This window comes from Capra hircus, chromosome 2 (genome assembly GCF_001704415.2).
Source record: "Capra hircus breed San Clemente chromosome 2, ASM170441v1, whole genome shotgun sequence".
Classification (NCBI taxonomy): domain Eukaryota; kingdom Metazoa; phylum Chordata; class Mammalia; order Artiodactyla; family Bovidae; genus Capra; species Capra hircus.
The window spans coordinates 6,079,426-6,099,577 of NC_030809.1; the positions used below are offsets into that span (position 1 = coordinate 6,079,426).

General features: G+C 51.6%; 1 protein-coding gene across 1 annotated transcript; it reads right to left on the reverse strand.

Moving 5' to 3' along the window:
* Positions 355-19,749, reverse strand: LACTBL1 (lactamase beta like 1). The gene is made up of 7 exons (XM_018067081.1): positions 19,745-19,749; positions 14,483-14,618; positions 11,884-11,993; positions 8,066-8,223; positions 6,355-6,593; positions 2,715-2,820; positions 355-1,336 (listed from the first exon to the last, which is right to left on the reverse strand). Exons 2-7 carry the CDS (start codon positions 14,529-14,531, stop codon positions 355-357), a joined length of 1,644 nt encoding a protein of 547 aa, XP_017922570.1. The 5' UTR covers positions 14,532-14,618; positions 19,745-19,749.

A 20,152-nucleotide genomic window follows, 5' to 3' on the forward strand; every position in this document is an offset into this window, starting at 1 on the left:
CTGTCAAAATCAAACTGTACCCTGATAATGCGTTCATTTCCTTTTACATAAAATTATAACTCTATTAAGGTTGATTTTTAAAAGATACAATGATATTCTGTCTCAGATTCAACACACACACAAAAATACTCTGTCAACTCGCTATTTGAGTTTCTAAATGCTTACCTAACTCTTCCTCTCTCACAGATAACAGCTGGCAAGCGGCGGTGGTCCACGAACCACAACGTTGAGGGGCACTGCCCTACCCCACGCTGCCAACTCCTCGGGTTCTCCAACAAACCTTCATGCAGCCTTACTTTGCAAAACTAGGTTGGACAGCAGGGAGGCAACAGCAGGGGAAAACGGAGTCCAGGGTCACTGGGTCTTGAACACCGGCTTGTGCGACAGCCGCAACACCCTGTACGTGTTGAGGCCTGGCACGTCGAAGCCCGGGGACAGCCCGTGGCGGTCCAAGGGGTAGAAGTTGACCAGCTGCCCGTGCTGGGCCTCCAGGGACAGCCAGGAGTCGCCGAGGGGCAGGGCGCACGGGAACTCGCGGGCCACGTGCAGCTGGAAGACGCGGCCGCGCACGTGGCGCAGCGTGAGCGTGCGGAACGCCGCGGGCACCAGCGCCTCCACGCGGGGCCCGAACTGGCGCAGGCGCAGCTCGCCCGCCGGCCCTGGGCGCACGTCGTAAAAGGTCAAGTTAGCGAAGGTGAAGTAGCCGGTGAAGGGGCGCGTGCTGGGCGGCGGCGCCGGGCTGAGCTCGGCCCCCCGCAGGGCCCTCTCCATGGCCGGCAGGAGCACGTCGTAGGCCTGCGCCACGAGGTCGGGCCCGGGCGGCCGCGGCCCGGCCAGGAGCAGCGTGAGACCCAGGCGCAGCGGCGGCACCAGCGAGAAGGTGGCAGCGTAGCCGTCCAGCTCGCCGTCCTTGCGCACCACGCGGTAGCCCCGCTGCGCGTGGAACTCCCACGGCGTGCCCGTCTCATTGGCGAAGTAGGCGCCCGGGCAGGCCAGCAGTGGCACCAGCAGCGTCTTGGACGCATCCGGCCTCAGGAGCCGCTGGGGCCCGCCGCCCAGGAGCACCATGGACAACTTGGCCAGGTCAGCCGTGGTGGAGTACATCTGGCCCGATGGCCGGTACCAGCCCAGGTCGTACAGAGGAGCCGGCCGCCCACTGCCGTAAAAGCCCACTGCCAACCGGGCACGCACAGGAGGCGTCAGGTCGAAGCCCGTGTCTGCCATTCCCAGCGGCTCCAGCACCTTCTCCAAGATCCAGCGCTGGTAGTCACCCTGCACGGTGTGGGCTGCCAGGACGTGGGCCAGAAGCGAGAAGGCCAGCGTGCTGTAATGGCACCTGAAAGAGGAAGGGTGGAAGCTGGCCTGCAGCCCAGCATGGGCATCGCCAGGCCCCAAATAACCCCTTCCCACTTGCTCGGATTGTCTGAAAAGCCTTCCGAATTTCATTTTACCGGGTGGACAGGAAAGGAATCTGCTTCACGGAATCGGAGATGGTCAGACCTAGCAGAGACTTCAGAGATCATTGGATACAACTCAGTATTTATTCTTCCTTCCGGAAAGAGGAAGGCCCAGAGAGAGGCAGAGCATTGCCCAGGGTCGCACAGCAGACTGGCAAAGACCTAGACTTAGCAGTGCACCTGAGAAAGTGGTAAAACAAATCTACTTTACACGTTAGTATAATTTACTTTATCAGGAAAACGGAGCCTCAGATTGCTGGGATTGGGTGGCGAGTAACGATAGTGATCATATAGCTCAAGGATAGCAACTAGTGGGCAAGATCTCACCCCCTTCTTCCCAGCCATGGCAGACACCAGTAATCAATAGGGAGTCACTTGTCTTTCCCAGAGCAGACGCTGTTCCAGAATCTCTAAAATAGTGCCTCAGGAAGGCACAGAATGGGTGAAAATGCACAAATGCTATTAGACATTCCTGAACTCTAGCCCAGGCTCCTTTTTTTTTCCCCCAAAGGCAAGAAAAGTGAAGTTCACAGAAGCAGATGCTTTCTGCAGGGTTGCTCAGGAAGTTAATGTCAGAGCTGGAAGGAGGACTGTAGCCTACAGACGGCTAAGCCTTAGATCCTTTCTTCCTTAAGAGAAGTGGGCCCTGAGGTTCAGCGTTTGGAGAAGCAGAGGGGCAAATTTGGAAAAAGGGCACTTGCCCAGGGCCCAGAAGGAGGCATCTGAGGTAGGCGAGTGCCCGCTGACCTCTGTCCAGCTCACAGCCCCACTGCTCCACGAGCCCAGCTTCTGTGTTCAGTGGCTACCCCAGCTTTCCACTCCCTATCTTATCAGCATGCCGTTTATTTCCCAGCACTTGGGGAAAACTGTATTTATCTTGTTTATCTGTTTAGCAATAAGAATATCATTGTTCACTGGCAAGAAAGCAAACTTCATGAGGGGGCACCGAGTGGATCCATCCGCTGCTGTTTCTCAGGTTTGCACATTCCAAGCACAGAGCTGGTGTTGAGTTAATTCATCGAAAGAACTTGAAATTCAAACAGAGCTGGATCTGGGCCCGGCTCCCCTACTGCCTTGCTCTGCCATCCATCCATGGGCCTCAGTCTCCCCAAATGTGGAACAGGACTTGTCAGTCATCCCTGAAGTCTTTCCGGGCTCTGACCACCTAGGATGTGGTCACACGGGCTGTCTGCCAGGACGAGTGTGTGCCCTTGTGAGGTTCCTGGCATTGGCGGGACATCAGGGCTCACCCCTCACCTGGTTCCTGGATCCGCCACCAGCACATCGTCCTTCAGCAGGCTCAGGGCCTCCTGGGTGCTGCCCCTCCACAACAGTGAAGTGGAGCGGAGCCTTCGGGGTAGCCCTAGGGAGGAGCCATGGTCAGATTCGCTGGGTCAGCTGAGGTGGGGGGGGGCCCTGGGTGCACTCCTCCCCTACTTTCCATGAGTTGAAAGATAATGATAAAATCAGCTTTTAAAAAAGAAAGCCTCTAGCATGGACTCTAATCCTGCCTGTGTTTTGTGTCCTTTGGGTTGTTGTTGTTTTTTTTGCACTATGCAGCCTGTGGGATCCTTAGTTCCCCAACCATGGATCGAACCCATGTCTCTGAAATGGAAGTATGGAGTCTTAACCTCTGGACCACCAGGGAAGTCCCCTGCCAGTGTTCTGTTGGGCAAGCCACTTAACCTCTCTGAGCCAGTGTTCTCTCATCTGTAACAGAACGGAAATAATTCCCATCATGGGGCTTGTGTAAGGATTCAGTGAAATAAAATGCTGAGCATGATTGTCATCAACCATAGACCTTCGATTCCATAAAATGTTTGAGGTTGCTGCCCACATATGTCTTGGGAACTGACTCCTCTGATCACTTGGGGTTTTCTGGTTTTGGATGTGACAATACGGGAAGGCTCACAGGATTAGGATTCTTCCCATCCATTCACTCAGCAATAGTGTTCAAGCATCTATTCTGTGCCAAAGACTGTTCTGGGTGCCGGGACTCAGGGGTGAGCCACACGAAGTCCCTGCCCATGTGGAGTCTGCATTCTAGCAGAGGAGACAGACAAGCAAATAAAGATTCATGCTCTGGAGGGAGATAATTACATGTGTGAAAGGAGGGGTGGTTATTTTATACAAAGTGGTCAGAGGAAGGCATCACAGGGAAGGCAACCCTTGAGCAGGTGAGGCCTGGAAGAGGTGAGACGAGAGGAAAGAATGTGTCAGGCAGAGGGAACAGCAGATGGAAAGGCCCTGAGGCGGGAATGTTTGAGGGTCAGCAGGAAACAGCCAGTGTGGCTGGAGAGGAGTGAGAAAAGGGGAGGCTTTGGCGATAAGAGAGATTGGAGGTGCAGGCACCAGACCTGTAGGGTGCTATTGGGTACTAAAACGACTCGGGCTCTTCTCTCATTGGGATGGGGCTAAAGGGTTTGAGCAGAGCAGGGATATAATCTGACATATATCGGGGTAGCTTTGACTGCTATGTGAAAGCAGTCTTTGGGGGCAGGCGCGGGCAATGGCAGACGCAGGGGAACCTGTAAGGAGACTTGCAGAGGTCCATGCTTAAATGATGGTGGATTGGACGAGTGAGTAGGGGGTGGGTTCTGAACATATTTTGATAGTGGAGCCAACAGAATTTGCTACTGGAGGGGATATGGAGGGTATGGGAATGAGAGGTTCCAGGGATAACTAACTCCCAGGCTCTTGGCCTGAACAACTGGGGGCTGAAGACCCAAGTCCTGGGTTTAAATTCTGACTCTAGCACTTCTTGCTGTGTGACCACAAACCGTGTGCTTTACCTCTCTGAGCCTCTATTTGCTCACTGTAAAGTGGGCTGAAGCACCTGCCTTGATCTCCCTGGGAGCTGTTGCAGGGCCTGACTAAGAATGCATGAAAAGCTCAGAATGGGAGAAAGCTCCAGATTAGGGTGAAGGTCAATCGTAAAAGACACTGGGAGCCTATAAGTTATCCAGGCAGCCCTGTGGTCAGCTGGTCCCTTTGGGAGTGAGAGAAGACAAGTAGGGCGTTTTTAAAAATGACCACAAACAGAGCCCTGTGCTGGGTTCCTTGGCTATAGATGAAGAAGAGTCCACAGTGTACCCCTAGAGGGAGCCCTAGGTTCAGGTTATAACCAGGAGTGGATTTAATAGGAGGTTCAAGGAGCAAAAGCCTGACTGACCCCTTCCGAGGCCTGTATCTAAGTTTGAATTTTTAATATTGTAAAAGTGAAAGTCGCTCAGTTGTGTCCCACTCTTCGGGACCCCATGGACTATACAGTCCAGGGATTTCTCCAGGCCAGAATACTGGAATTGGGTTAACTTTGTTCTTCTCCAGGGGATCTTCCCAACCCAAGTATCTAACCGAGGTCTCCCGCATTGAGGGCAGATTCTTTACCAGCTGAGCCACAGGGGAAGCCCAAGCTTACTGGGGTGGGTAGCCTATATCTTCTCCAGCAGATCTTCTTAACTCAGGAATTGAACCAGAGTCTCCTGCATTACAGACAGATTCTTCACCAACTGAGCTATCAGGAATATTTTTTTAAAGGACCCCAAAATTGTATCAGGCCCCAATAAACCTAGGTCTGCCCCTGACTATAATAACCAGAGATACTTTGAAAAGTACCTGCTGTCAGCTAAGTGCTTGAAATTCATCAGCACACTTAATTCCCCAAAATAGCACAAACTAGTCATTTTACAGAGGAGAAAAACAAGGCTCAGAGAGGTTACGTGACTTGCCCAAGATCACACAGCTAGGAGGCAGAGTGGGAATTTCAGTGCTTGTGCCCTTAGCCACTGGGCCACCCTCCCCTGATCCTCTCCTGCCTAGGCAATTTCAGGAGGTTCCATTTTCTGACTGAGCCTCAGGTTCACCATCTGCTAATGGGAGCGAAAACCAGCCATGTCCATAGATTGAGACCTCAGGCCTGAACACACTTTGTCAAATGATGAAATAGTAGGCACTTGTGATGCATTCCTACCATCTAGATGGGTTGATGACTGAAAATCTGAACAATAGAAGGCATTTCGGGGTGGCGCACGTGGTGCCCGCCTTCTCCGCCTTGGCTGGGGCAGTCGCCACAGATCACAGACCCCCTCCCACCCATTCCTGCCCAATTCCTGTCCACTGGCTTTTGTCTTCCAGCATCCCAGGCTGCCCTTGCCCTTCCACCGTGGAGACTTCATCTTGGCTTGTTAGCACATCTTTTATCATTATTCTTTTTATGTAGTTTTTAATAAATAATTCGTTTACATGATTCAAAATCCCAAAGACACCAAAGGGTATACAGTGAAAAATGTTCCCCCCTACTCTTCTCCCCAGCCACCAAGTTCCTCTCCCTGGAGGCAACCCAGTGGTTTAATTTCTACTTTCCTTCCAAAGATATGTGATGCATGTTCATATATATACATAGACACACACACATAACATGTGTATATATATATATATATATATATATATATATGTTATATGATATGTACATTACATGTGGAAACAGAGCAGAGAGTGGGCCCAGCCTGGCTGGGTGAGAGCATGCTTCTTGGTGCCCTCACCTAAAATGGTTTGGGCTAAGCTAGATCAAATGGTCTGGGCTAAGCTAGATCATTGGAGAAGGCAATGGCAACCCTGCTCTAGTACTCTTGCCTGGAAAATCCCATGGGCGGAGGAGCCTGGTGGGCTGCAGTCCATGGGGTCGCGAAGAGTCTGACACGACTGAGAGACCTCACTTTCACTTTTCACTTTCATGCATTGGAGAAGGAAATGGCAACCCACTCCAGTATTCTTGTCTGAAGGATCCTAGGGATGGGGGAGCCTGGTGGGCTGCCATCTATGGGGTCGCACAGAGTTGGACACGACTGAAGCGACTTAGCAGCAGCAGCAGCAGCAGATCACGTTCAGAGCCACTCACCTGACAGCTGGCTGGCCATCCTTCGGAGGGTGACAGGTGAAGGCCTTGGGGCTGGGCCCACCTCCTCCAGCCCATCCACCAGACTCCTTTGTTGGGAGGCTGATGCCATACCCAGTGGGTTGTTAATGGTGAAAGTGCTGGCGTACCGCTCCAGAGGGTCGTCTAGAGAAGCCACAATGCCCTCTTCCCATAGGCGGTACAGCATAAGGACAGGAAAGATCTTGGAGACGCTGGAGATCCTGGACAATGAGAGGCACAAGGGTGCAGCGGGCATCGTTGGCTCCACAACCCACCTCCACCCTGCACCCCCAGCCTCTGACTTTCTGGTATAATCAGGAAAGCGCTGTGTGTATGTGAGCTCAGCCGCTTCAGTCGCGTCTCTTTGTAACCCCGTGGGCTGTAGCCTGCCAGGCTCCTCTCTCCATGGGATTCTCCAGGCAAGAATACTGGGGTGGGTTGCCATGCCCTCCACCAGGGGATCTTCCTAACCCAGGGATCCAACTTGTGTCTTCCGCATCTCCTGCGTTGCGGCCAGATTCTTTACCCACTGAGCCAGCTGAGAAGCCCAGGAAAGCGCTGAGCCCACCCTTATTCACCGTCACAGGTGGAAATCCACAAGCCTCTGTAGAATGCCATCAAGATGCTCGAGAACATAGCAGAGGCAATGAGGCGGGGCCAGATGCACACCATGAGATGAGCATCTCCCCGACGCCAGGCCCTCGCCAGCAACTCCCCACTCTGGGACAGACCCAAGCTGGGATCATGCCTCTGCCTCTCTCCAGCTGAGTTGCCTTGGAAAAAATACTAGACTTTTCTGAGATGTAATTTCGTTGTCTTGTTTCATGGATTTTAGAAAGGACTGAACAAGATCATGCGTGCAAGGTGCCTAGCAACATACCTGGCAGGTGGTGAGTGCCCAGCAGGTGATTTATTGTTGCTTAGTCACTCAGTCGTGTCCGACCTGCGACCCTGTGGACTGTAGCCCACTAGGCTCCTGTGTCCGTGGGATTTCCCAGACAAGAATACTGGAGTGGATTGCCATTTCCTTCTCAACGGGATCTTCCTGACCCAGGGATCAAACCCGTGTTTTCTGCTTGGCAAGCAGATTCTTTATCACTAAGCTACCAGAGAAGCCCTCAGTAGGTGAGAGCAAATATAATTGTTGCCCCCTGGCTGGCACACAGCTGGTGCAGCCTGACTGGAACCCCTGTAATCCTCACAAGCATCCCTGGCAGCAACTGTATTCACTTCGCACCGTGAGGGCCAAGGATCCTACAGGCAGCACCCAGGAGGAGAGACTCTGGGTGTGTCCCAAGTTGCTTCCATCCGGGCCACTGCTGCTGGCTGTTGGAAACCTGGGTGGAGGACCCAGGAACTGGTTACAGCTCCTTTGTGTCACATAGGAGGGGGGTAGGGTGGAACACAAGGGGGTCTTTTCTAGTTTGGGAGCTTTGGGGCTAAGGACTCTCCAGAAGGGATTCCTTCCTGACCTATTACCCTGTGGTGTGATGTTAGGCACTCACTGTTCCTCTCTGGACCTCTGTCTCCTCATCTGTGAAATTGCCAAAACTTAAGAAAGGGCCCTGGTAACTCAGATCCGCCCCCCCCCCTCACCCAGCCATAATTCTCATGAGTCCTCCTGCCTCCCAAGTCCCCCTCGTCGTCCCATCCCTCGCCCCTGCCACAGGATCCTGGTGGTCCACCAGCTGACCGGTATATGGTGTACTCATTGGGGGGCCCGGAAGCCGGGTCTGAACCATTCTTCTTCCCGAAGTTCCCAGTCCAGAGCACGGTGTCATTGTGGATGACAACTGCAGACATGGCAGCCAGGCCCGGGGCAGACAGGGCCTGGCGGAGGATCCGGCCCACCTGGGAAGAGAGGAGCGGGAGGCTTAGAGCTCACGTGTCCTTCTCCCCACCAGGCCCTTCCACCCGCTGCACACAGCACGCACTGTCTCGCTCCCCTCCATTCTCCCCACCAGTGGCTGGAAGGGAGCCCCAGTGAGCCTCCAGACCTCTGGCTGTCAAACTATGTCCCATGGGGTTGGCCACCACCCAGCTGCAATCAGAGCAGATCCCCTGGAATCTGTTTTGTATGTAAGGTTTCCTCATAAGACTTTCGTTCAAAGAAACATTTCCTTGGAAATATATATGAGGAAGGAGGGGTTAAGGCCACTGATCTAATCAAACCTGTGATGCCCTAGAAAGCCTTCAGTAGGCCTCATCTAGGGCTTTCCCTGGTGGCTCAGCAGTAAAGAATTTGCCTGCAGTGCAGGAGATGTGGGTTCGAGCCCTGGGTCGGAAAAATCCTCTGGAGAAGAAAATGGCAACCCACTCCAGTATTCTTGGGAAATCCCATGGACAGAGCTGTTCATGGAGTCACAAGGAGTCGGATACAACTCAGCAACTAAACAATAGCAAATGCCTCATCTGACCCCTAGTGTTGGAGAATTCAGGATTTGCAGAGGGCACTCTCTTTGAACATTTGTTGGAAATATTAATACTTCATTATTTTCAGTGATGAAGTTTAATGACGATTAACTGCTAACACCTACTGGACATTTAGAATGTGCCAGACACAATACACAATGATGTTCATACCTTGTCTCGCTTAATCCTCATAATAAGTCAGTGCTGATTTCCCCCCCACCCCTACTTTACAGGTGAGAAAATGAGATATGAAGCGACTTGCCCCGATGGCTCATGGCTGAGGAAAATCGGGATGCTCATTCCTCATGCTCATTCCAGCACCTCCTGGCCAAGAGATTTGACATCCCTGAACCGAGTTCAGTCTGTCTGTGGTTTCCACCCCCGGCCTAACTTTTCCTCTACTCTGTTTCCGGCTGCGCTGGGTCCCTGTGGCCGGGAGGGCTGTCTCTAGTTGCGTGCTCTGGCTCCTCACCGCGGCGGCCTGTCTAGCTGGGGAGGACGGGCTCTGGCACATGGGCCCCGTCGCTCCCGGGCCTGTGGGGTCTTCCCGGACCACGTCTCCTGCACTGGCAGGCGGACCGCCCGGGAAGTCCACCTGAGCTGACGCTGCCGCAGTTTCCTCCTCTTTGTCTAGGGCTTCACAAGGCGGTAATACGGGGGGAAGTTAGCACACTGCAAGACGCATGCCAGGCTCTCACGAGGAGGCAGCCACAGTTATCACTGCTGCTGTGTTGTTTCTAATTAGTATCACCCCTGGGAGGCAAATAGCAGCCTTCTGCTCTGTCTCCCTCACAAAAGCTTCTTGTGTATTTGCAGGCAGGGATTGTGTCTCTCTGCGCTGGCCCACACCTGCTCTTACATGAACACGTACCCTCCTTTCCTTCATCTGTCCCACAGACCGAATTTCAAACCCTTCCCCACTGCCGCCACCCCCAGGCTGCTGCACATACACTCCTTTAAAAAAAATTTTTTTTTATTAGGGTATAGTTGCTTTACAATGTTGGGTTAGTTTCTGCAGTACAGCAAAGTGAATCAGCCATTCCTATGCACGCTGCTGCTGCTAAGTCGCTTCAGTCGTGTCTGACTCTGTGCGACTCCATAGTCGGCAGCCCACCAGGCTCCTCTGTCCCGGGATTCTCCAGGCAAGAACACGGGAGGGGTTACCATGTCCTTCTCCATATATACGTATATCCCTTCTTTTTTGCATTTCCTTCCCATTTAGGTCACCGCAGAGCACTGAGTACCCGCTCCAGTGTTCTTGCCTGGAGAATCCCAGGGACGGTGGAGCCTGATGGGCTGCCTGTCTATGGGGTCGCACAGAGAAGGACATGACTGAAGTGACTTACAGCAGCAGCGGCAGCACTGAGAGTTCCCTGTGCTATGCAGTAGGTGTCCACTAGTTATCTATTCTATGCATAGTAGAGTATATATGCCAACGCCAGTCTCCCTGTTCATCCCATCCCCTTGATCCTCCTTGGTATCCATATGTTTGGTTTGTACTCTAAGTCTATGCCTCTGTTTCTGCTTTGCAAATTAGTTCATCTGTATCATTTTTCTAGATTCCACTTTCTGATCTTCATGTCTGTTAAGGTGAGATCAAACCAGACAACCGTAAAGGAAATCAGTCCTGAATATTCATCAGAAGGATGATGCTGAAGCTGAAGCTCCAATGCTTTGGCCACCTGATGCAAAATGCTGACTCATTGGAAAAGACCCTGATGCTGGGAAAGAATGAAGGGCAGGAGGAAAAGCGGACGACGGAGGATGAGATAGTTGGATGGCATCACCGACTGGATGGACATGAGTTTGAGCAAGCTCCGGGAGTTGGTGATGGACTGGGAGGCCTGGAGTGCTGCAGTCCATGGGGTTGCAAAGAGCCGGACACGACTGAGCAGCTGAACTGACTGCTTGAAGATGTGTGACCCAAGTGAGTGGGGTCTCGATGGCACAGACTAGACCTGACTGACAGCGCCCTCTAGTGTCAGGCCATCCGGCAATGGTAATGTGGGGTTGTTCTTGTTTGGTTGCTGAGTTGTGTCCAACTCTTTACGACCACATGGACTGCAGCACACCAGGGTCCCCTGTCCTTCACTATCTCCCAGAGTTTGCTCAAATTCATGTCTGTTGAGTCAGTGATGCTATCTATCTCATCCTCCGCCACCCCCTTCTCCTTTTGCCTTCCATCTTTCCCAGCATCAAGGTCTTTTCCAATGAGTTGGCTCCTCGCATCAGGTGGCCAAAATATTGTAGCTTCAGCTTCAGCATCAGTCCTTCCAATGAGAATTCAGGGCTGATTTCCTTTAGGACTGACTGGTTTGATCTCCTTGCAGTCCAAGGAACTCTCAAGAATCTTCTCCAGCCCTACAATTAGAAAGTATTGATTCTTTGGTGCTCAGACTTCTTTATGGTCCACCTCTCACATCTATACATGACTACTGGAAAAGCCATAGCTTTGACTAGATGGACCTTTGTCGGCAAAGGTACGTCTCTACTTTTTAATACAGTCTAGGTTTGTCATAGCTTTTTTTCCCCAGGAGCAAGCTTCTTTTAATTTCATGGAGTGTCTTTAATCATATTACAATGGCTCTGTGATCCTCCTTGCCTCATCTTTCTCCACCTCCAGTTATGCCCCCCACTAGACTGAACTTCCTCGTAATTCTCTACATGCGTCTTGTACTGACCCTGCTGCCTCTGGGCCTTTGCACATGCTCTTCCCTCTCTCTGGAGCACACCCTTCACACCCCCAAGCTCCCTTACTATATACACACATATCCTACCTGCTCAGCTCTCAATTTAGACACCACTTCCTCCAGAAGCCTTCCATGACTCCAAGTCCCATGACCCCTAAACTTGCCCTGTCCTCACTCTTGCCCTGGTGATAAATGTTTATTATATTGACTGTTCTCCTCACTCCAGACTAGTAGCTCCTTCAGAGCAGGACAATGTCTTCTTTCTGCCATACTGCTGGTCTGTAGGACCGAGCAAGTGCTCAAGGATTATATGTTGAATGAATACAACCACCATTGCAGAGGGCGTGCCCTCCCCTTCCTCCGCCTGGCCTAGCCCACACAGTCAGTTCTCTCCTGGGTCATCACTGACCTTTTCCAGGGCCTCCTTCAGCACGGGGAGGGGATGGGCCAGGGGCACAGGCTCAGGGTGCTGGGGACACATCCTCACGGGGGCAGAGGTCACCTCTGGTCCCAAGGAACCTGGAGGGAACATCACAAAATGAGTAAAGGACAGAGATCAGGATAGGAGTCTAGGGGTCATCGTAGAGGAGGTGGGAAGGTGGCAGCAAGTGCCAGGCTCATGCCCTAGGGCAAGCCCTCCAAGCTGGCACCCCCTCACCACAAGGTACCAGCCCTGGGCAGTCAAGGGCAAAGTGCAGAGCCTGTCTGGGAGGAGACAGCACAGTCCCACACTCACCACCTGCGGCTTGGCCTTTGAGGGACCAGTCAGGCCACAGGTGCCCATTGGCAGCCCTTCTGTCTCATATGTCCAGCCTCCTCCCTCTGTATAGTCAGCAGACTTAGGCTCCAGCTCCGAGGGGCAGCCACAGCAACATCTCTATCTGTCCCCCTTTCTCCAGCTCTAATGATATATCTGGACGGAGAAGTGGATTCAGGGCCCTGCTGAGGCTCCAGGCTTAAACCACTAGGAAGGACTCATTCCATCCCCAGAGCAGTGGGTCCAGGCATCCAGGTTTGAGTCCCATCCTGCTTTTGTCCTGGTGTGTGCTTCCTTGCAACCTCAGAGGGAAGGTATGGAAATTGGCAGGACAGGATTCAGGCTTGAGACCATCTCTACGGCCCCCAGACCTCCCCACATCCTTTAAGGATGGTGTGGGGTGGCAAGAGTGTGAGAACCCCCCAAGAGTGTAAGAATCACCTTTTCCTAAACCTTCCAGGGATTTCCCTGGTGGTCCAGTAGTTAAGACTGCCCTTCCACTGCGGGGGGCGCAGGTTTGAGCCCTGATTGGGGAACAAAGACTCTGCATATTGTGTAACGCAGCCAAAAAACAATAAAAATTATTTTTTTAAATATGTGCCAGCAAGTCTTGTGTCTGGTGAGGTGCTTCAAAAATAAAAAAGGTTCACTTAAATAAACCTTCCACTGCCTCCCAAGACCACCCAGAGCTGGGAGAAGGCTCCGTGATGGCGGTTCACCGTGGCCACAAGCTCTCGAGACCCTCCCACCTGAATCAGAGGGGCTGCATGACTTGTTTTGGCCAAAAGTATGAGGTTGAATTGATTGTGCCCCTCCCAAAGCTAGACCTTAATCTGCCTTTGCTGCTTTGGAACACTTCCCTCTCGTGGACAAGCCTAGGATAGCGACCTTGAGAGGGAAAGTCCACATGGGGGAGAGGTCCACTGAACTTGCTTGCATTGGTGAGCCCAGGTTAGACCAGCAGAACTGCCAGCCAGTGCGTAGAATCACGAGAAATGATCAATCACTCTGTCTGAAGCCAGTGGGTTTAGGTGGTTTGTTACCCAGCCTCAGATGATGTGGTCCCAAGCAGGAAAATCACAAACCCTACAGAAGATCTCTCAACAACTTCATCCGCATTGTTATTAATAGCAACCTCTCAGGTGATGCCTATGTGAGGATGAGGATGCAGATCACTGTAGTCAGTGGACCCAGGAGAGTTCCATAAACTGTTTCCCATTTGTGACAAATTAAGTACAAAATTGGAAAAGAAAAAAAAAACATTTAGAAACTTTTATAGCAGTTTCTCAGAGTAATCTTGTGAATGTTGAATCTAATTACTGAAAACCTGGGCTTCTATTTTGCAGTCTTTTTCATTTATTTCCCTAATATAATTCATTTTTTCATTTATTTCATAAGGCTGGTCTGCCACAGATTGGTAGTTTGATAGTTTGAGAAGCCTGGAGAACAGGCCAACCTACCCACTTGGGGACTGTTTGCTAGAGAGACTAAGAAGCCCTTGATAAAGGAATTTACTCTAGAAAGAAAGGGTTGTCTGGGAGAGGAAGAAGCTGGCAGGAAAATAAAAGGAGGCATTTCTGCAAAAATCTGCAGGATTCTGGGAGCCCAGACCACCTTGTTGAGCCATTGGCGTCTGTAATACAGGATGTCTCAGAGAAACGGAGAGAGACATTCTCCCCAGCTGCAGCAGAGACCTGGGACTCTGGACCATCCGGGATCCCAGCAGGCTGATGGGCCCAGGGGTTGCTATAGCAACAGAGGGCCAGGATGTTACCTGCCCTGGAGGTTCGTTTGCTGAACCTTAACCAGCCCAGGATGCAGTCAAGAAATGGCAGCTGCTGCCCACATATACTGGCACGTGTTCCTCCCAGGGTCTTAGCTGAAGCTGGAGGAGTGCCTTTAAAGGGAGGTAGAGCCTGGGATTTCACCCTGGGGGCTGAAGGCAGACCAAGAGAAACACTGCACTTTGTGGTGGTGGGGGGAACCCTGAGTTTTACACACACACCCCAGAGTAGGTGGCTTAAGAACACCGCAGGGGCATTAGTATCCTCAGGTTACACAGAAGGGCATCGAGGCACAGAAGGAGCACATGACCGGCCCAAAGGTGCACAGTTCATGAGAGCTAGAGTCCACATGGAGGCCAGAGCTCCTGAGTCTGAATCTGTGGTCCTCCCTCAGGTCAGGAGTGGCGGCCCAAAGCCCACGGGGACCTCCAGGGACGGGGAGCGACCCAAGGAGGCTTGGCACTCACCAATCTTCAGCTTGGGGAGGTAATACTGCCACAGGAAGCAGCCGGTCATGAGCACAGAGAGCACAAAGAAAAAGCTGCAGGAAGCCGGCAAGAGCCACTTCTTCTTCACTTTCAGCAGACTGAGCTGCCGGCCAGCCTGGAAGGGGAAGGGCAAGACAGGCCCACACAGGGGGTCAACAGGGGAGGAGAGAGGGACTCCTTTGGCCTGGCCCTTCCTATGCCTTCAGTTCAGTTCAGCTGCTCAGTCATGTCCAACTCTTTGCAACCCCATGAACCGCGGGACGCCAGGCCTCCCTGTCCATCACCAACTCCCGGAGTCTACCGAAACTTATGTCCATTGAGTTGGTGAAGCCATCCAACCATCTCATCCTGTCGTCTCCTTCTCCTCCTGCCCTCAATCTTTCCCAGCATCAGGGTCTTTCCAAATGAGTCCTATGCCTTAGGTTTACCCAGACATCAGGGGAGCCTACAGCTTGGGGTGAATTTCGCACCTGTAAAACCAAGCACCTCCCCAGTACAGCCCCTTTGACAGCTCTGCCCCGCAGACCTCTGTGTCTGTGCCTAGCCTGTCTCCTCTGCTGGGCATGCCCTCTCTCTCCTCTGTATTTAGCGAGATATCTAAAACTAGCTGAAATGCCACCTCCTCCCAGTTCTCTTCACCCAGATCCCTTCAAGGGCACTCAGCCTAAGCCTCCACTGCAGTGCAAATCCAGCTCTCTCTAAGATAGCAGTTGTTCTATGATTATCAGTGTGATAGGGTTCGATCCCTAGTTGGGGAACTAAATCCCGCATGCTGCAACTGAAATAACCTGTGTGCTGCAACTAAGACCCAGTGCAGCCAAATAAATGGAAATAAATACTTTTTAAAACATCGCAGTGAAAAGGGACCTGCCTGGAGAGCTCAAGGAAGGGTGAGGGTGAGGCTCGGAGAAACAGGGGCCGTTCCCTCAGACAGGCGTGGGGACCGAGATGTGCTTGGGGGGTGGGCGAGGGCAGGACATAGGGATCGTAAGGTGAGATCAAGGCCTGAAGTCACACAGAGGGTAAGGAAGAGGCCTGGTGGGGAGGTGGGACGGAATCTAAAGAGACAGTGTGTATGGTGACCTGGCCCCCAGGAAGAGCTACATGTTCCCTAAAGGCAAACTTAGTCTCCTGCAGACACTTCCAGTTAGTGCTGCAAGCACTGTGCTAAGCCTTTTCAGAGGCCTCTCCCAGGGCCCTGTTGAGGCAGGCGCCCTTAGTGCCCTGACGTCACAGATGAGGCTCAGGGAAGTTAAGTGACTTGCCCAGAGTCACACAGCTCAGAGCTACTCAACCAAAGTTCTTGACGAGGCTTCACAAGCATTTGTTGAAACTTAATTCCAGGTGGGCAAACTGCAGTTACAGGAAGGAAAGGACTCGTCTAAAGAATGATAAACGTCGTGTGTTAACTGTCAGCTTTATGCCTGGCCTGTGCTGTTCATCTAAACAAGTATGATTTTACCACATTTCACTATCTGCTCATGAAGTGGGTTTGAGAACTTTCATTTTAGACGTGATTAAATGGGGCTCAGAGCAGTTGAGCAACTTGCTCAAGGTCACAGAGCAAGGTGGTAGCAAAGCTGGGATTCAAATCCAACCGGCCTGACTCTCCACCTTATGTCTTACTGTGTCTTATGTCTCTCTGTCTCTTTTATTTTTTTGACTGCGCAGGGTCTTTACTGCTGCATGCGGGCTTTCTGTAGTTGCGGCATAGGGGCTTCTCTTGTTGCAGCTTGCGGGCTCTAGAGTGCAAGTTGAATAGCTGGGGCACGGGCTTCGTTGCTCCGAGGTCTGTGGAATCTTCCAGGACCAGGGATCGAACCCATGTCCCCAGCACTAGCAGGCAGATTCTTCACCACTGGACCATCAGGGAGGTCCCGTTTGATGTCTCTTTTGAACTATCTTCACTGCTGCTGTAACCTAAACTGTGTTGTGAAAGGACTCTTCCCTGCTCTCCCCTAATCCTTCTCTGTCCCTCCTAGGGGGCCTGAAGAACGAGATAACAGGGAAGGAATTCAAGATTCAGAACCCTTGTCCCAGGACTGAGGGCTAGACTGCTGTTTCATCTATTCGTCCTTTTACCCACCCTCTCATGAGCACCTATTAGGTGTCAGACATTGTTCCAGGCCCCCGGGGCTCAGCAGCGAACCAGTGCCAGAATTCCTGTCTACAGGGAGCTGGCCTGGGGGTTACCTAGGTGGCTCAGTGGTTAAAGAATCTGCCTGTCAATACAGGAGACATGAGTTTGATCCTTGGGTTGGGAAGATCCCCTGGAGAAAGAAATGGCAATCCACGCCAATATTCTTGCCTGGGAAATCCCATGGACAGAGGAGCCTGGTGGACTATAGTCCATAGGGTTGCACACAGTTGGACACAACTTAGCAACTAAACAGCAACTGTTTCAGGCCTGTCCTCAGGAAGCTGACCTGCTGATGTCTAATGCCTAGCCATCCTGGCTGGCCCAGCTCCATACTGTCTCCCTGCTGAGCTCCCTGCTGACCTCGGTGGCTAACCTGTTCTAGGGGCCTGGTGAGGATTTGCTCAGCGAGTGGGTAAGCATATCACAACTCAGCTGCTGGAGAGCTGGGTCTCAAAGTCAGGCCTCTAGAATGTTAATCACAGAAGACACCCTTGCAAAGCAAAACCCACGTTCAAATCCAGGATATATCACCCTAAGACCCATAAAATCCTGGGCCACTCCCAATCTCTTCATCTGTGAGATAGGAAAGGCACTAACCTGGCCAAGTTGTGTTGAGACAGTAGACATAGAAAGCACCTGCTATGTGTCGGGCGTTATTCTAAGTACTTTAGGTTGCTGCTGTGTTGTTGTTTAATTGCTCAGACTCTTTTGTGACCCCATGGACTATAGCCCGCCAGGCTCCTTCTGTCCATAGGATTTCCCAGACAAGAATACTGGCATGGATTGCCGTTTCCTTCTCCAGGGGATCTTCCCAACCTAGGAACTGAACTCACGTCCTCTGCATTGGCAGGCGGATTCTTTACCGACTGATCTACCAGTCGGTAAAATTAAAAGGGAGTTAGATTAAGTGGGAGTTAAATTGTTTAACTCCCACTATAGCCCATGAGACAGTATTATTACTACTACCTCTAGTTTACAAGTGAGGAAACTGAGTCTCACGTATGCTAAGCCCTTTACCCCAAACTACACGGTATCACGTGGCAGAGCTGGACCCTGAGCCTATACAGGCGGCTCCAGAATTGGGCATCCTTAACCACTGGGCTGTCTCTGCTGCCCTTGATGAATGAGATCACACATGTTCACACAGAAATGTGTACTTGTATATCCATAGCAACACTACTCATAGTAGCCAAAAAGTGGGGTCTATCCAATGATGAATACATAAAGTTGGGGATATCTATGGGATATTATTCAACCACAAGAAGAAATGAGTTGCTACATCAATGTACGTTGAAAGCATTATAAACCCACAGCCACAAGAAGCCACGCTTAATTCCCTTTTATGTAAATGTCCCTTTATATTAAATGTCCACATATAATTCCCTTTATATGAAATGTCCAGAATAGTCAGATCCATAGAGGCAGAAAGTAGGCGGTGGTTGCCAGAGGCTGGAGGTACAGGGAAATGATTGCTAATGGGGTACAGGTTTCCTTTGGAGGTAATGAAATTTACAGACTTGTGATGACTTGCAGAGGTCATGGGCGGCAGATGATGGAGGTGGGGTTCTAGCCCCATCTCTGTACCACCCCAACCCCAACGTGTGCCTGGGTTCTCTGCATGCCTGATTCGCAGCCCTCCTCTGGAGCCCAGCCTCATCTCATATCTCTCCAGTCTCAGGATTTATTCCAATAGACCCAAAGGTGGGGTCCGTGTCTAGCGTCTAAACGTGCTCCCCGGCTGCTCACACTGTGACTTGAAATGGCCATAGGGCATCTCTCCTCTCCCATCCCAGCTGGAAGATGCTCGTGGAGTAGGGACTCAGAGCCAAACTCTCCCAAATCCCAGCCATAACACAGTTTACTCAGCTTCTTCTCCAGGTGGTCTGCAGCCCAGAGACTCTCAGTTCTCTTCTCCTCGTTGGCTACTCTGGGGCAGACCTCCTGGCCCAGTTAGTTATTCAATCAGAATATAATCCCCAGGGGCTGGCTGTGTGTGGGGCCCAGCACTACTCCCTTTGGCTCACATCTGTCCCTTGTGGAGCCAGCAGGGTGGTTGGAGGTCAGACACAAGGGCTCTGGGCCCTGGGACTTGATTCTGGCTCTGCCCTTTTTAGCTGTGGACAAGCTGTGGACAAACGACTTCCCCTCTGCAAGTCTCAGTTTCCTTGTCTGCATAATGGGCACAGCCATCATTCCTACACCTCATAGACTTTAGGGGAGGGTAACTGAGAAAACTACTGGTTTTTCCAGTGGTCATGTATGGATGTGAGAGCTGGACTATAAAGAAAGCTGAATGCCGAAGAATTGATGCTTTTGAACTGTGCTGTTGGAGAAGACTCTTGAGAGTCCCTTGAGCTGCAAGGAGATCCAACCAGTCCATCCTAAAAGAAATCAGTCCTGAATATTCAATGGAGGGATTGATGCTGAATCTGAAACTCCAATACTTTGGCCACCTGATGCAAAGAACTGACTCATTTGAAAAGACCCTGATGCTGGGAAAGATTGGAGGCAGGAGGAGAAGGGAATGATGACAGAGGATGAGATGGTTGGATGGCATCACTGACTCAATGGACATGAGTTTGAGTAAACTCCAGGAGTTGGTGATGGACTGGGAAGCCTGGGCTTGCTGCAGACCATGGGATGGCAAAGAGTTGGACACGACTGAGCGACTGAACTGAACTGAACTGAGAAAATGTAGGCAAAGCCCCTCAAAACTAGCTACTCACAAACTGGTAGCTGACGCTGTTATAATAATTCCTCTGGGAAAGAGATGTAAACAGATCATGCCACAGGGCTCTTGGGGGCTCTGGGATGCCGCTGCTCAGCCTCAGGGTGGGAGCAGGGGGAAAGTTTCATTGAACAGGTGGTTGGGACTGAGTTGGGGGACACTCCAGTCAGGGTCTCTGAGACAGAAAAAGAGGAGGCTCCATTTCTGGTTTGTTTTGAGAATTTGATAAGTTAATACCCAGAAAACACATGAAATGTTTGCCGGCCTGTGGTGCAAACTCTAGAAATGTGAGTGATGACAAGGAAGGTGATGTGGGGGTGATTTATGAGTTAGGTCAATATGTGAAGCAAGGCTTCATGGGGCTATGCCTCACCTGGGTCTTCACTCTCTCCATGCCGTGAAAGATTCCAGCCCTTGAGGAGTCAGATCTATAGTCCAGGAGACGCTGTGAGTGGGGAAATTGAGTCAGTGGAGAGAAGAGAGTTCCTGGAGGCTGGAAAAGAGAAGAGGGAGCTGGAGGAATGCCAGAAGACGAGGAGGGAAGACGAACACCCAGGAGCCCTCGCGGTTTCCAGACATGAATATGTCTCCCACGTTTTCTCCCCCGCCCACCAACACTACGAGGCTCACCAGGGCAAGGATCCCCATTTCACGAAGCTCCGCCTCAAAGGCAAGGGGAAGGAAACTCAGGGAAAACCCTGGTTGCCCAGGCCTGTCCTGTCTGTCCTGATTTCAGCACGAAAGCCCCAAACCCCTTCCGTCCGGGGGAACCGGGACAGTT